Raw genomic sequence first — 17,631 nt, forward strand, 5'->3', positions numbered from 1 at the left:
GGTAACGAAAAAGCTACGCTAACGTGATTATAGTTAAGGATCATACAACAATCAAATTAAATCAACATACTCTATGAAAATAGAATTAAGTATGCAAGAATCACAGAATAAAATTTAGATTGAAATTATTATAACCTTAAAGTGGTGGAACCCGTAAATCAGCAGAATTCGCCTTAGGGATTAGTTCTCCATGAAAATTACAAAGCAAAGCTAAAATCGTGAATGCTGAATAATGAATCCTAAAACTACTAGTTTGTTTAAATAGAGCAAGGAAATTTGGGCCTAATAGCAACCGACCCGAAAAAATAAAAAATCGCACAAAAACTAAGTATTTTCTTAAGTTTGAAACTAAATGATTTATTCGAGTCTTCTACACTTTGAATCTGATTCTGACTTCAACATGAAATTTTTAACTTATTCTCTTAACTTTTCAACACCTATTATACGTCAATTCGATTCTCGTAGCCCAAATTATGACATGTGAAGTGAGAGGGTGTAAATAACTATTTATTCAAAAAATACCATAAAAAATTAAAATAAATATAATTATAAACTAAAAAAAAACTAAAATAGTAGAAATAAGCAAAAATACTCTAGAATTATTGCAATATAATAGTAAAAAATTACATGAAAATGCACTAATCACATACAATTTTTTATTTCTTGATTGAAAAATCATAAAATTTAATCATATTCATCCACTTTTACTTACTTAAGTTGTGCTTAGACTATTTTACATACACACTTCAAATTTTATAACTCTCAATTCTAGTACTTAGGTACAAACTCAATCACGATATTCCCTATAATAACCTCCCCTTTACCTGCCTTAGGCACCAAAGTAACCACAACATCATCATCTTCATCAGCTTCCAAATTCTCCAATACTTTTGACATCCCAATCTTAAAACGAGTACTTATTCTTCTACTCTTATGACCATTGTGCAAACTAACAAAACTTCCCACAAATTCAGTTTGATCAGGCTCACTCAACTCATCTTCATCATCATTAACATGAACATCAAATTTGATATATTGATCACTTCCAAATTCAATCCCTTCAATCACCAAAACCTCTTCCTCATTTTCTTTCTCCAACTTACTCCTCAACTTCCTAGGCCTCTTCACAATCACACTTTTTATTGAATCTAAAACTAATGGAAAATGCTTTCTCCTTTTTGAACTCAAAACTTTAGCTCTTTTAGCTTTCCTTTGTTCCTTACTCATTCTTGTTGGTGAAGGTTGAAAATTTAGCCATGGAAGATCCACATCTTGATAAACATATCCTAATTTTTTTGTATCAAGACAATCTCTTACCTTAACACGAACAAGATTCACATTTTCATCATAGAAAAAGAAAGTAGAATCTAACCAATCTTCATCATCACTATAGTCTCTTCTTCCTTGTCCCAATTTTTTCCAGATAGCCCACATTCTATCTATGTTGGAATGATGAGGATAAAAAATAGGATCTCTAGCAGCTGTATAAAATGTTCCCATGTCTTCACGATTTGGAGTATCGGCAGCACCAACCCATGTGTGGACAGTGTTATGAGGTGCAAGTTCAACTGATCCAATACCTATTACCAGAAAAAGATGCAGTGTTATGAGGTGCAAGTTCAACTGATCCAATACCTATTACCAGAAAAAGATGCAGAAATTTTGATAAGTTATAGTAAAAATAGTATATAATAAATACATTTCAATATGTTAAACTTGTCCGTCGCAAGTTTATAAAGATTTCGTGTAGATTATCTGCAGTTTAATCGTAAAAAAATAAATGGAAATTTTTTATGAGACTCTATTTAACCTCAGTTTAATCCTAGAAATTTTTAAATATGTTTAAAAAAATTGTCTTGTATTAAACATGCTTAATGATTCAATACCTGGATTAGACTCATCTCCATGTCTAAGAGGGCTTCCCATGAATATTTCTTTGGTAGAAGCTAAAACCATTTGTTTGTACATAGTAGCAATGTTGAAAGAAATTTGTTTTTGAGAAGAGACAAAATTTTCATTTCCAAAGAATAGAAGATCAATAATATGTGGTGGCATGTGGTTCTTGTGCCTTAGTTTATGATAAAGTGAAGAATTGTGGTATGTGAAATAGGATGGGATTTGCATGCCATCTATAGTATCCCAACTCCAAAAGGGCATAGCAAAATTTGGATCACCAATTAAATTACCTAAGATTCTCTCAAAAAAATAAAGGTACCAACGGTGGAAAGGAAAAAAGAACCATGAATCATGGACATCAATTTTCAGATTCTCAAAAGGGTGTTGTTGATGATAAGCACCATTACAATAAGCACAATGGATTTTAGATTGTTGATAGAAACTACGTGGGTCATCTTTAGGTAATGCTTTCATTAGAGCAATGCCTTTTTCAAGTTTGGCTATAAACTCTTGATCAACTAAATGGCATGGTTTTCTAACTCTAAGAGGACTATTTGAAGATGCATAGTCTTTGAATTTGAAATCTTTGAACTTAAATGGTGATTGCAAAGGAGGACAACAATTGTCGCCTGTTATTGCATCATGAGGTAAAACCACGGGAAAACACTTGTTTGCTTCGAGGTGAATGGCCCGATTTTTTCGAGTTTCTGGGGATTTCGGGAGCAACAACGGACTAATGGAATATGGATCTTCAATGTTTTTGAAACCAATGAAAGCATATCGCCAATTCAATCTCTTTAGAAAGGGTTTGAAGCTTTGTTGCAATACATTGCTTTCTTGGTTACTAGAAAAGGTTTCAACCGTGAAGAAATTTGAGAACTTAGTGGTGAATAACAAAATAATGAGAGCAAAGAATAAAGGAGTGAGAAGCTTTGAACATGTGACCATTGGAATCTTTGCTTTAAACTTCACTCCTTTTTATCAAAAACATGCATAAAATAAGGGTACTTAAACAAATATTGGAGGAGTATTTTTTTTTGTTACAGAAAATGAACTTGTATGAGAGACGTGTACTGCTCACATCCTTAAAGTGTACCTGACTTATCTTTCATTTTCCTCTTTATTTTTTCTTTCCTTTCATAGTTTTATTTTTGTGTTTTTCTTAATTGTATTTCAATTGCCTCAAAGTAGACAATTTTGAAAGTTCTTCTAACATCCATATTTTCTTTTTAGGAATGTTTTATGGTAATTTGGACTTTGTTGGATTCTAATATTTTATAGGTAAAAGGATTTAAAATTTAAATTAAATCTAAAATAATTAATTGTAAAAATTAGTGTGTCAGTAAATAATTTTATTTTATCCAAAATAATCTCAATAAATTTCTTTTTTTTAAACAAAAATGATTCATGAATTATTGAAAAATTCCTTAAAGGAATGAATAACCTCATACTCATTCACAGTCAATATGCCAAATAATTTTAATGTTATTGTGGTCCGAGAAATTTTTACAAAAATAATCCACTTTTTCAAGGAAATTCTCAAAATACCCCCGGTTTCAAAAAAAATCCCAAACTACCCCACTTTTAGGAGGAGTCGCCAATTGAATTGAAGACTCCTCTTAAAAATTGAATGGAGGCGCCAATTGAATTGACTAGGGCAGGTGCCCTAGCCAATTGGATTGGCGCCCCTGTGTAGGACTTAAGAGGAGGCACCAATTCAATTGGAGCCTCAGTGTAAAATGCTATTTTTTTTGTAAATGGTATACGTGATAGATAAATTTGATATAGGACCAATTGATATTAATAAAATTTGTCGTTTACACAAAGAAACCTAATGGTGATGACCGGGATCACCTAACCGACCTCCGGTCCCACATCCTCTAGCTACCCTAACCCGTGGCCCTAACCCACGTTGATGATTCGGTACCGATGTTTGAGCATCTGAGGGGCCAGAAGCGTCACTACCAACTACAAGAGAATGTCTGTTGAGGTAGTCAGACAAGTCGGCATAGTCTTCAGTATGCATCGATGGTGTACCATCGTAGCTGAGCTCATGACCCATGCCAGAGAAGTTGGGATGTGGTTGACTCATTCATGGGCGACCGAGACGGTTGAAGGGAGACATGGGTGTGAACGATGCGTCGAGGAAAGGTTGGAAAGGTTGTTGGGGTGTTTGGTAGAGATAGGATTGTTGGATGTTTTGGTTTTGTGAGGTTTGGGCTTCTTGGCTACGGTAGGAGGAGGGGCGGTTGGTGTTGAATGATCATTGGGTGTTCTGGCTTAGGCGACTTTAGTAGGGTGATAGGGTGGGTGCAAAGTGATGTTGAGTCTCAGGTTGATGGTCAATTTGTTGGTGGTGGTATGGGGTATACCCTTGGTATTGGGGTTGGGTGTATGGAATGTTTTGGTTGTATGTTTGTGTGTTGGTTGAACAAAACGTTTGACGGACAAAGGGTTGTGTGTATCCGGTCTGACACTGTTGTTAGGGGTTTGATGTTGAGGTGTCAGGTGTGTAAGTCATTTGGCGTGGGTCGTACATGTACATATCCTCGGCGATGAACTGAAAACCAACCGATCTATACCAAGCCATGTAAGTACGACTTGGTTTTTCTTCAGTTGGCATGACTGCGTCAGTTAACACATGGTCATGACGGTGCTTCCATTTGCGACACTCCAATCTTCCGAAGCTTTGCCATGGATTGAAGTTCCATTGGTCGTTAACTTTGTGCAGATGCCATTCTCCTAGGCTAGCTGGGGGATCTGGGATATTTTGGGGCATACCGAACTGCAGCTTCACACGATCACTATTGTGCATCTCCACAGTTGTGAACCGTATTATCGGTGTGCATGCAGTCCATACGGCCGCGTCTTCAACGTTGACTTGATGGTCATGATCCAAATTAAGGTATGGACGCCAAATAAACTGAAATGTAAAAGAAGATTGGATTATAGTCAAGGTAGAAGAAGTTAACAAAATATAACAAAATAATTAAGTTATTTTCCTTACGTCTGTCGGTCGAAGGTGATCCAACAGGTTGCGATACTGAGTAATACAGTGTCTTGGACATCTGTTGTGACTCATACCACGTGCAGACCATCTACATGAAAAAGTCAAAAAATATTAGTTAGAGGTAATAATCTTTAAATAAGTAAGTAAAGATATAGCAATTTAAACAACTTACTTTTGTGCATACGGAAATGTGAAAGGGTTGTTGTTGACGGGTGCTAGGGACGGTAGTCTTGACCAACCCCATGCTTGTAGCAAAACAGCACATCCAGAAAATGTAGATATGTCTTAGTGTGAGTTTTTGCACAAGGAGCTATAGAGATAGGCTAGACAAGCAGATCCCCAACTGGAACTTCCTATTCTATCTACATGTCTAAGTAAAGGTAAATACATAATATGCATGCTAGAACCACTACCTTCGGGAAATAAAAACGAGCCAATTAACAACAGAATGTAACACCTAGTTTTTATTATTCGAGCATCTTCGGTAGAATGCTCATCTAAGTATAAACTATTATAGTACAACTTAAGGCGTGAAAGTAGTATACCTTGACCTCTTGCGTTATCATCTAACAAATCAGTCTCCAAGAAATCCATGCAAATTGAATTCGCATAGTTAGTTTTACCATTAACAGCCTTACCTTCAATGGATAGTCCCAAAAGCATGTAGACGTCTTCTAACGTCACGGTACACTCACCGGTTGAGAACCAAAATGTGTGTGTCTCTGGTCTCCATCTTTCGCATAAAGCTAGAATGAATTTTTTTATCTACGAACCAAGACAAATTCTTGCTTATATGACCAAAACCGACGAGTTCAACATAAGGTTGAATCATCGGGTCCATATGGACATATTCGTGGACCCGAATTCGGAACCTTGATTCATCATATAAAAGAAAGAAAACAAAACTTGACTAAGTTGGTATGCTAAAATAAAAGGGGGTTGGTGAAGATGAAAGATAAAAAGTTAACAAAAGAAAAAACTTACATATGTTGCGATGTTTACAACCGTTCCTCTATGTGATTCGCCCATTGTGAGGATAGACATTTTGTCAGGGGGTTGGTGTAGATGAAACTACAAGAAGTTGTTGCAGATGAAATTATAGAAGAAGTATTGTAGAAGAAGTAGTGAGAGTGATGGTGTGGAAGAAGTGTTGATGGAGTGGATGTATTTATAGGCAAATGGATGGGAGCATGAAAAGTTGTGCTTGCATGGTGTCTCCACTTGAATTGGCCACCATGTACAACCTTTAAGAGGGATCACCATTCAAATTGGCGCCTCCATAAGGACATGCATGCAAGACCTAGTCTGATTGCTTGGTTTCGAGGTCTGAATGCATGCTTTGACAAGGTGTCTCCACTTGAATTGGCGCCCATGTGCAAGGAATGAGTGGGGGCGCCAATTCATTTGGAGTGTGTGTTTGCATGTCTAACACGTGGTTGTCCTCTCTCTTGCATGCTGAACATGTCACTTATTAGTAGCTTGCATGGTTGACACATCATTTCAGAGTAGCTTGCATGTGCGACACATCACTTCAGAGTAGCTTGCATGTGCGACACGTCACTTCGAACTAGCTAGCATGTGAGACACTTCACTCCTCTATTTAAGTGTCTTACTATCAACATCCAAGACACTTCACTCACATTCATCTGCAGTAAGAAAATAGTTTTCATCTGCACAATGTCATCTTCATCATTATACAGTGTCAACGTTCACTGCAACGGTGAAACATACGAGTCTAAAAGGAATACAATCCTGTATAGGATCGGGTATTGTGTCAAAGATCACATATCAAAATTCAATATTTTTTTAGAATAGTTAATGCAAGTATTTTCCCCTTAAGGTACGAGACGATGAAGATGTTGAATACATATTTGTTAGTCATGAACATTCAGGCTACAACTGTATTGGGTTGTACATTACTCTTCAACCATGTATACCATCTCAACAGTCTCAACTAACCAGTCAGGATGAATTTGGTGAATTTGATCCACAATGGTCAGATGAATCTGATGAATAGCCAGAAGCAGAAGCAGAAGTGGATGTCGTTGATGAAGAAGAAGAGGAGACCGAGATACAGGTTGATCATATGTTGAACAACGACGATGAAGATGATGATCAACCACCACCAATACCTCCTAGTCATGTTTATAACCCGCCTCAACATCTGACAAATATGGATCTGGACGACGATGAAACATCCAACAGTGTTTTCTATAATCCGTATCCGAGATCAGAAGGCGAATTAAAGGTGGGAGACATGTTTCGTACCAAAGAAGAATGTGTTTTGGCTATCAAAAAATTCCACATGAACAACTCTGATGATTTTACAGTGAAATGCACTGATTCTAGAAGGTATGTTATCGAATGTCATAACATGCTTTGTAAGTTTCGTTTGGTTGCGTCTTACAAGAAGAAAAACGACTCTTGGGAGATCGCTTCAATAGACTCACCTCACAGTTGCATTGCAACTAACGTTGAACAAGATCACCGTAAACTAAGCGCAACGTTGATATGTCAAGACATTCTGCCATTGGTTAATAAAGACTCATCAGTGAAGGTGAGTATAATTATATCCCATATCAGAACAACATATAATTATACTCCATCTTACAAGAAAGCCTGGATTACGAGGACAAAGGCTGTTGAACAAGTTTTCGGCAACTGGGAGGATTCATACAAGGAATTGCCACGGTTTTTATGGGCACTAAAAACATATGTCCCAGGAACTGTGACAATTATGGAGACATTGCCAGCGATGATGCTAGACGGAACCTGTGCTATAGGTAATAGAATCTTTCACCGTCTCTTTTGGGCATTTGACCCGTGCATCAAAGGTTTCGCATTCTGCAAACCTATTATTCAAATTGATGGCACTTGGTTATACGGAAAATACAAGGGTACTTTGCTCATGGCGGTTGCACAAGACGGCAACAATAATGTCTTTCCCATTGCCTTTGCTCTTGATGAAGGTGAAACGGTTGGTGGATGAGGTTTCTTTCTTCGACATCTCAGAACGCATGTGGCTCCACAAGCCAATCTCTGTCTGATTTCTGATAGACATGTTGCCATTGAGAGTGCCTACAACAACCATGACAACAAATGGCATGATCCTCCTTCTACCCATGTCTATTGCATTAGACACGTTGCACAAAACTTCATGCATGCTATAAAAGATAAGAATCTTCACAAGAAGGTGGTGAATGCTGGGTATGCTCTAACTCAACCGTCATTTCAATATTATCGTGATGAAATTAGACTGTCTAATGAAGACGCAAGGAGATGGCTAAATAACATACTAGTAAAGCAGTGGACAAGGGCATTTGACAGAGGTTGTCAATGTGGCCACATGATAACAAACCTTGTGGAATGCATGAACGGGGTATTCAAAGGAATTCGAAATCTGCCGATAACCGCCTTGGTAAGATATTATAGGTTGGCTTCTACGTTTGCAACCAGAGGTGAAAGATGGAGTGCGGTGTTAATGTCTGAGCAAGTATTCAGTGAGTGTTGCATGAAGGTCATGAAAGAGGAGAGCATCAAAGCTAGCACACACGCTGTAACAGTCTTTGACCGTCATAGGCAAAATTTCAGCGTCCACGAAACAATGGACCACAACGAGGGGAGACCAAATTTAGCCTACGCTGTTAGACTAAACAGAAGTTGGTGCGATTGTGGAAAATTCCAGGCCTTCCGCATACCTTGCTCCCATGTCATTGTAGCATGCACTTATACTCGTCAAGATGCTTACAACCATTTATCTGATGTGTACAAGGCCGACACCGTCATGAATGTATATAATCAAAGCTTCTCGGTACTACCAATGGAGGATTACTGGCCTCCATATGAAGGTGATATTGTTTGGCACAATGACGAGATGCGTAGAAAGAAAAAAGGAAGGCCAAACAGCACACGTATCAGAACAGAGATGGATTCCACAGATAAAATGATAAGATTATGTAGTACCTATCGTCAACCAGGACACAACAAGAACAACTGTCCCAATCGAGGAGCATCATCTAGGTCTTAAGCTTTTTGTAACATTGTATTTCTGTAACCTTCAATCATTATATATCATTAAGTTTTTGTTACAACGAGGTTCACAACAAACATCAGTACAAAATAAACTATCTAAAAACAAAAATATTTCTAACTGATTACAACAATCAAATTGATGTCGTCTCGACCGAACATCATTTCCCTAGCATCCTTATCAGTCTTCATTCGCACCCAACCAAAGATACTGTCAAGTCTCTCGATACTTCTAATTTTTTTCCCTTCTGATATTTTCTTATCTAACCAACGAACCAGCTCCCTCTTCAGTTGATCGAACGTAGTGATGTTCTAGAACAACATCAGCATCTGAGGTTTGCCTCTCGCATAAATCACCTTTCTGTATCGGCGACGAACACCAAACATGATTGCCAAATGATTATTTGAGATGTCGAACAATTACTCACACAACGCATATATTTATAACACAAAAATAGCATTTACACTGAGGCTCCAATTGAATTGGCGCCTCCTCTTAAGTTCTACACAGGGGCGTCAATCCAATTGGCTAGAGCACCTGCCCTAGCCAATCCAATTGACACTTCCATTCAATTTTTAAGAGGAGTCTCCAATTCAATTGGCGACTCCTCCTAAAAATGAGGTAGTTTGAGAATTTTTTTGAAACCGGAGGTATTTTAAGAATTTCTTTTAAAAAATGGGTTATTTTTATAAAAAATCCGTGATCCGATATATAGCTCATGAATTAAATGGAATCTTAACTTTCAATGGATTTGGGTTGGATGGATCCATCCATAGACCATACGTGTTAATTATAATTAAAACGGTTGAAATAATATAAACTACCCGCGTTAGCAGCAGTTTATATCATATCGTTTTTTCTTCTCTTATCTTTTTATATAATTAGTATCTATTTATTTCAGTTTTTTCTAAAAGTGATTTTTATAATAATAATATATATTTTATTTTATTTTTTAATTTTTGATATGTGATATTGTGATTGATTAATTTTACCATTCACTAAGTCTCGTTTAAAAGGTAGAACAAAATTCGATATGAATTGATCTAACACAAAATTATTAATCTTAGTAAGATAAAATTCTTTAAAAAATTATTATTTTATTTTAATTAAAATTTTAAATTTAAATTAATTTTAAATAGTTACTGTTAAAATATTATTTTAGAATTTTTATCATTTTATTATATTTTTTTATCACTTAAATTTAAAACTAATCTGAATAACTTTTTATAAAAATAATTTTTGAGATATATTTTACAAAAATGTAATTTCGACTATGTTTTAATCTTTAAAAATATATATTTATGTTACAGAAATTTAAAATTAATCTTTCAATTTATAAAAAGAAAATTTAAAAAACTTTTAATATTTAAAAAAACATTTTTGTAAAATATTATTTTATAAAATACAAAAAAAAATCTATTTTTTAAAACTAAAATAAAGGAGCTCTCAATGTCTCAGTTGTTAAAGAGCTCAACAAAAACGAACCCCAAACCAAATTTATGGCTTTAAAGTCAAAAACTAAAAAATTCAGGGTTAAAGCTTTACAAGTCAAAATTTTGATGATGCTAAAAAGGTCATGCTTAAAGCTCTACAAGCCAAAAAAAATTGATGATAAAAGTTCAAAAAAAGAAGATGGTTAATCCTATGTCTATCTGCAATTTTTTGCATTTTTCTTTCTATTGAAGAGATCCACAACTCACCTATTTTAGCTTCAACCGCCCTAATACACACATATAAACATAAACATGAACAATATGAATTAAATATCACAGATTCAATATTTTATCACTTCAAACATCATAAATTCAACATTTTATCACATCAGGCATCAACATAATTTATCAATTCAAGATTTATCCTCTCGCCCTATCATAATACATCGACATATTTTATCGATTCATAACTTTTATACTCTCGTCTTATCATAAGGCGTCAACATATTTCATCAATCAACTATCGTCTTATCATAAGCCATCAACTTATATTATCAATTCAGAATCAAAAATCAATATAGTTTAAAAGGAAATCATATCATATCAACAGTCTTAAAAAGGTTTTGCACAAACCTTCTTCAGCCTCAAAACATCATCAAAGAGGAAAAGAAAAGGTAAAAAGAAGGAGGGTAAGGAACTATCGTTATACAACTTAAATAATTAAATTAAAAATACTCCAAAACTTACATAAAAATAATATATCAAAAATCAGGGTGTTGCATAATACATTGATGGACTTCCACTAGAAGATCTTTGACGCCCTACAAGATAATACGTTGATGGACTTCTATTGGAATATCTTCTCTGTCTTACGAGGCAAATACAAATGTTGGAATTTCATTGGAAAATCCTTGCCACCTTACGGGGTAATACATTACTGGTTTTCCATTGGAATATCCTTGTCTCCCTACGGTGTAATAAATTGTTGGACTTCCATTGGAATATCTTTGTTGCCCTACGAGGTGCATACAAAAGATGGACCTTCATTGGAAGATCCTTGTCTCCCTACATGTGAATACAAATATTGGATCTTCATTGGAAGATCCTTGTCGCCCTACGGAGTAATACATTGTTGGACTTCCATTGGAAGATCCTTATCTCCCTATGAGGCAATACATTGTTGGACTTGTGAGTGAAACTTTCCATTTAGATGTGTTTTGTATGATGCCAAAACTAGGAGAAATTTTAGCGTTTTTGTACATTGGACGGTATCAACTGATTCTAGGTGTACATTATGTATTTTAGCATTAGGAAGCATGTTAACATGTTTGGGAATGATCTAAAAAGGATTCATGCATCAAGAAAATATTTTTATGCATCTAAAATTGAGTGTTTGTGTGAAAAACACTCTATAGGTCGACATATACGACTTTATGTCAACCTATAGAAGATTTTCTTCAGCATAGGTCGATACATATAATGCATAGATCGACACACATGCTTCAATATTGAAGTTTGTAGCCACTGTCCATATGCCTCCTTTTATAGGTCGGCCTAAGACCTTTATAGGTCGACACATAACTTTGATAGGTCGACATATAGACCTAATATCTTGAATTTTTTTGCATTCTTTTCATTTTCCTTTTGCATGTCCTTTGCTTTATACCTGCATCCATATATAATTTGATACATGCATCATTCTCTAGTAAGGTTTCTAGGGTGAGTAAAACCTACATGAATCCAGGATTTCAATGTATTCTCATCATTTTCAACACCATTTATGCATACACATAATGAAACTACACATAATCATTTTTAAATTGGGAGTCATCTAGATTAAGGTTGATAACGTCCAATTAGGTTTGTTGTACCGTATATTGGTTTGAGAATTTTGAGGGATTCAAATCAGAAAACCGAGATGGGGTTTTCCTTTAAGATCTCTTAGGGTTTGAAGGTTTTGGACAAGATTGTGCAATTCGGATCCGATCGAGTGAAAGCCTTGGGATAAGGGGTGCCTTGCAAGGGAGTAGCGTGTGGCGGTGGATCATATTGACAAATATTGGGTTTAACAAGTTTGCACTTGGGATTAATTCAGCCATTTGAAAGCTTTTATGAACAAGGGGTTTCATTCAAAGAAGTAGAAACAATAGGTGAACTGAAGCGGCATTGTTGGTTACTTGATCAATGTTTGATCAAGGCTTCTAGAGGTGATAGAGTCAACATAAACTTAGGGTTTGTAGGGTTCTATTTCTTCATCTCTTGTATACACATATTTTGCAAAGTAAGATATAATATAATATCTCAATTCGAATTCGAATTGAGGGAAGACGTACCCATAGCGAGGTAGATTGGGGAAATTCCTAAACAAATCCTTGTGTACTCTCTCTCTCTCTCTCTCTCTCTCTCTCTCTCTCTTTGTTTTTTGGTTTTCAAATTATCGACTGCATTGATAGTTTGACCAATATTGTTTGGATCATAATTTTGAATGCATCTTGAAATTTGTATTATTCTGTAGATCACTAAACATTTGGTTATGATTGGATTTCTAGAACAACAAACTCTACATAAAATTCCAAACATTGTTGATCATACACTAAGTGATTGACAAATTGCTTGACTTAATTTTTGTGTGTATTTTTCATTGGAGATAGACTTTTCCTATTGTATTGTATTCAACTAGTTGTGATTAGTTGTTGTTGATTGACTTGTGGATTATTATCATTGCATTGACACCTCTACAATATCTGAGCTTTTTGATAGTAGGTTCGGTTAGACGATTATTTGAGCCTGGAAAAAATTTGAAACTGGCTTCCGTGCTATAAACTTTTTCAAAACTAATTTGGGTTCAAGTTTTAACTTGTGATCTATTCACCCTGCCCCTCTAGATCTTGGCCTATCATCTAACAAGGGGTATCACGAGCTCCAGTTCATTACGTACTTAAGATTTTCTTATTAGGTAATGGCTATCGAACCTAAAGGGGCATATAATAGAGCACCTGTTTTTACCGGTGATAATTATGGCTATTGGAAAGCTTGTATACGTATCCATATCAATTCTGTTGATAAGGGTGTATGGGACGCCATCATCAATGGTCCTAACGAAATTACAATGACAAGTGGTGAAGGCGTCATCGTACCAAAACTAGAAGGGGGTCAATGGAATGATGATGATATGAAGTTATGGTCACATGATTGGAAGGCACAAAATATTCTCATATCTGCATTAGATGTTGATGAGTATTATCATGTTTCCCATTGTGAAACCACCAATGCTATATGGGACGCATTAGAAGTTTCCCATGAGGGAACTAATGAGGTCAAACAAGCTAGGATCAACACGCTGAATCAATAGGTTAAACTCTTTTGTATGAAGCATGGTGAAACCATTGCCGACATGCAAAAGAGACTCACATATCTTATTAACCTGTTGAATCCTCTAGGTAAGCCTATTTATAATGATATTGCTACTAATAAGGTTTTGATATGTCTTAATAGGGAATGGACACCCAAGGTCACCACAATCAAGGAGGCGTGTCATCTTAAAGTACTTGATCTCACTACTTTGTTTGGCGAATTGGAAGAACATGAGCAAGAATTAACTTGTTTGAAAAACATGAAAAATAGTATGAAAAGAAGATGAAGAAGGATAAAGGTAAAGACAAGGAGGAAGTGAGGAAGTCTATTGCTCTAAAGAGTTCAAGCTTAAAGTCCTCAAAGAATGAGTAAAGTGATTATGAAGAAAGGGATGACAAAAATTTCGATGATGATGATTGTAGGTTGTTGTTAAGATATACCAAAGGTATATAAGAAAGAATGGAGTCAAGCACTCCGAAAGGAACTTATCCAAACTTAGAAAGGTATCCAAGTCCTCAAAAGATGATGAGAATAGGAAAGTTAAATTTAGAATCTTTTGTTATAATTATGGTGAAGTTGGTCACTTTAGACCGGGATGTCCCATGATTAAGAAAGACAAAGAGAAAGGGCATCATAAGACATCTAACAAGTCTATAAGAGCCTATGTTGATTGTGAGAGTGCAAGTGATTCCTCAAGCGATGAAAGCTCTACTTCAAGTGTAGAATCGGCTCGAATTTGTATTATGGCAAATGGAAAGAAGATGAAAAATGTAAGTCTTTCTAAAGTTCAGTCTACTAGTGATTTATCTTATTATCAATTACAAGATACTTTTGAAAATCTTCATAGAGAAACATTGAATTCTTTTAAGAAGTTCTTCAGATGAAAATATATTTTTATAATTAGAAGCCAAGGTCTTAGAATCTGAAAAGAAAATGGAAACAATTAAGCTATTTGTGCTAGATATTCAAAAGGACAAGATTGAGGATGAAAACCCTTCTAGGTTTGGTTGTGAACTTGTCATGATTGGCAAGAAGAAATAAATGCTCTCCAAGTCAAATTAGACAAAGCCTTACAATCAAAGATTACATTTTTTATTGATCTATCAAAGTATGAAAGGTCTTTAAACCGTTCATATAAGAAGTATAAATTTGTCAAAAGGGAGTCTAATAGCAAAAGCACGTCTCATCAAAACTTATTTTGTCTCTACTATTGCAAGAAAGGTCATACTGTTGAAAAATGAAAATTTAGGAAATTTTTTGTTCCTAAAGGAGCTTTTCAATGGTTGCCCAAATGCAACTGGTTTTCACTCACCCACAAGGACCCAATGAAAATTAGGTACCTAGTACTTCTTGTTGATCTTGCAGGATAAATGTCTTGGATCTATGAAGAGAGTATTAGATATTTATTATGGAAGCTCAAGGCATAACAAGGGTGACATCTCCTTACCGCTTTGACTATGTGGCAAGCAATATGGATTGTGTTACTAAAGGGGTTAACTTTTAGTGTTCTTTTAATTGGTAAAAGTGTGTCTTAATTTAGTGTGTGGGTGATCTATCATACTCATTCACTTTTCATTCAAACATATCATCAAACACTTGGTTTGCACACTTTATTTCAACAATTTCCATGGCTCGTAAGCTCTCTAAGATCAAAGTTGATGCTAAAGGCAAGGAGAAGGCTACTTCCTCTGCTACTATTGGTGAAAATACATTCACATTGGTTTCAATAAAGTATGTCAAGGATTTTCAACTAAAACATCAAAACCGACTTGTTGTAAAACAATATTTTTAGAAGGCGATTACGGTTGGTTGCTTAGACATACCTGATGTTGTTAAGCTTGTTGAGCATCAACATATTGATTATTTCCTACAGGTTTCTTAGGATTATAATGAGGACCTGATTCGTGTATTCTATTACCGGCTACATGATATGCAAGGATCTTGCTTCAAGTTCTCTATAGATACCAAGGTTTATCAGTTTACTAAATACCTGTGGAAATCCTTATTTTGTATTACTGTGGTTGATCCTGATGATTGTGATGAGGCTAGCCCATTGATTATGGATGTTGACGCTTATGTGAATTTTGATTGGGGGTATTCATGTGAATGAGCTACTCAAGGCTCCTCGTGTCGAGGACTGTTATGATCCTATTATCACTGGTCAATTGAAGATGGTGCCAAGAATTCTATTGTGGGTGGTATCTCATATCTTACGGCCTAAGAATGGTTGATTATCACGAATTGACTTTGTTGAGATTCATTTGGTATACATTTTGTTGCACAAGGTCAAAATAAATTGGCCTCACTACTTTGTATCTTGCATGTTTGCTGATAAAGAATGCAACATATGGACTTCATTGTGATATGTATCTATGATTGCTAAGATTCTCAATGTACACTGACTAACATGAACTACTTTTAATACATAAATCGTTGGGTGTACTATCTACGTATGGGTAAGCATGGCAGGAAGGTTAAAATTTTGATGATCCTGTTGAATTTGGTGATGATGCAGATGAAACAAATATGGATGATGAAAAGCCCATATGAGTTCATTATGATGTTGTTGAGGGAGATGCTGCAATGCAAGATGCTCCTTAAGGAGTTGATCATGGTATTGATTTTGGTACTGGTTTTAATAATACTTCCTCTATCATGATAATGCTGCAGAATATGCAGATGAGACAAGATGAGAGATATGCGAAGGATTGTAAAAGATGAGTTTGAAGTTGTACAAATGAAGCAGTTTTGTATGATGCATCAGCACATGTCTACTCAGGATTCCAACTTTGAGGATTTTGCTTCGTTTGTGATTGAGAGTCTGGTGTCCTTACAGACTAATATGAACGAAAATCATGCTGCTATTCTGGCCATGATTAATCACTTGATCTCAGCCCGAGAAGCAGATTCAGGTCATTATAAAAGGTTCTATTAAGAGATGTGTGACTTCTTGGATTCTCACTATCACAATGAAGGGAAAGGTTGGTATATGGGAGAAAGACCAATTCCAAGAGGACATGGAAGGGAATGAAGTGATGATTGCATGAAGTGTTGTGATATTGTCTTGGTTTATGTCTTTTAGTCTCATGTGTCATGCATTTTGTTGAATCATGCTTTGAGTCAGTGTGCATCTTCATTTTGTTTCTGGTTTGTTGTTGCTTTTGGTATATGTATTGCCAATATTATCTTTTTGTTTGAATTTAAGACAAGATTGTATTATGGTTGTTGTGTTGAATGATTATGGTTATGGTTTAATATTATTATGTTTATTAATATCATGTGTTTTTATATATGATGAATATATGTGAGTTCACTTCTTATCTTTGCAACTACCTATGTATTATATATTGAATATGTGATACTGCTAATAGTGTGCTTTGTCTCTTTTTGATGGTGTCAAAGGGGTAGAAGTATATGAAGCTATGATGCACACATTCAGGGGGAGGTTTTCATAGATAAGAAACACATCATCTCAAGTTTTGACATCATGAAAAAGGGGGAGTATGTGAGTGCAACTTTCTATTTAGATGTCTTTTGCATGATGTCAAAACTAGGAGAACCTTTAGCGTTTTTGTACATTGGACGGTATCAACTGATTCTAGGTGTGCATTATGCATTTTAGAATTAGGAAGCATGTCAATATGTTTGGGAATGGTCTAGAAATGATTCATGCATCAAGAAAAGATTTTATGCATCTAAAATTGAGTGTTTGTGTGAAAAAACTCTATAGGTCGATACATACGACTTTAGGTCAACCTATAGAAGATTTTCTTTAGCATAAGTCGAAACATATAATGCATAGGTCGACACACATGCTTCAATTTTGAAGCCTGTAGCCACTGTCCATGTTCTGCCTCTTATAGGCCGACCTAAGACCTTTATAGGTCGACACATAGCTTTGATAGATC

At 35.5% G+C, this 17,631-nt stretch overlaps 1 protein-coding gene across 1 annotated transcript; it reads right to left on the minus strand.

Annotated features, from left to right (window-relative positions):
* Positions 1–641: 641 nt before the first annotated feature.
* LOC127127169 (polyphenol oxidase I, chloroplastic) lies at positions 642–2,949 on the minus strand. Its single transcript, XM_051056302.1, has 2 exons — positions 1,887–2,949; positions 642–1,580 (listed from the first exon to the last, which is right to left on the minus strand). The coding sequence occupies exons 1-2, from the start codon at positions 2,842–2,844 to the stop codon at positions 769–771; spliced, it is 1,770 nt and encodes a 589-aa protein (XP_050912259.1). The 5' UTR covers positions 2,845–2,949; the 3' UTR covers positions 642–768.
* Positions 2,950–17,631: the final 14,682 nt, after the last annotated feature.

The sequence above is a fragment of the Lathyrus oleraceus genome, chromosome 3 (assembly GCF_024323335.1).
Source record: "Lathyrus oleraceus cultivar Zhongwan6 chromosome 3, CAAS_Psat_ZW6_1.0, whole genome shotgun sequence".
Taxonomy (NCBI): Eukaryota; Viridiplantae; Streptophyta; class Magnoliopsida; order Fabales; family Fabaceae; genus Lathyrus; species Lathyrus oleraceus.

Coding starts and splice junctions, on each gene's coding strand:
- LOC127127169 (XM_051056302.1), bottom strand. CDS start 2,844: ATGGTCACATGTTCAAAGCTTCTCACTCCTTTATTCTTTGCTCTCATT. Junction 1,581..1,886: donor TGGAGATGAGTCTAATCCAG/GTATTGAATCAT, acceptor TTCTGGTAATAG/GTATTGGATCAGTTGAACTT.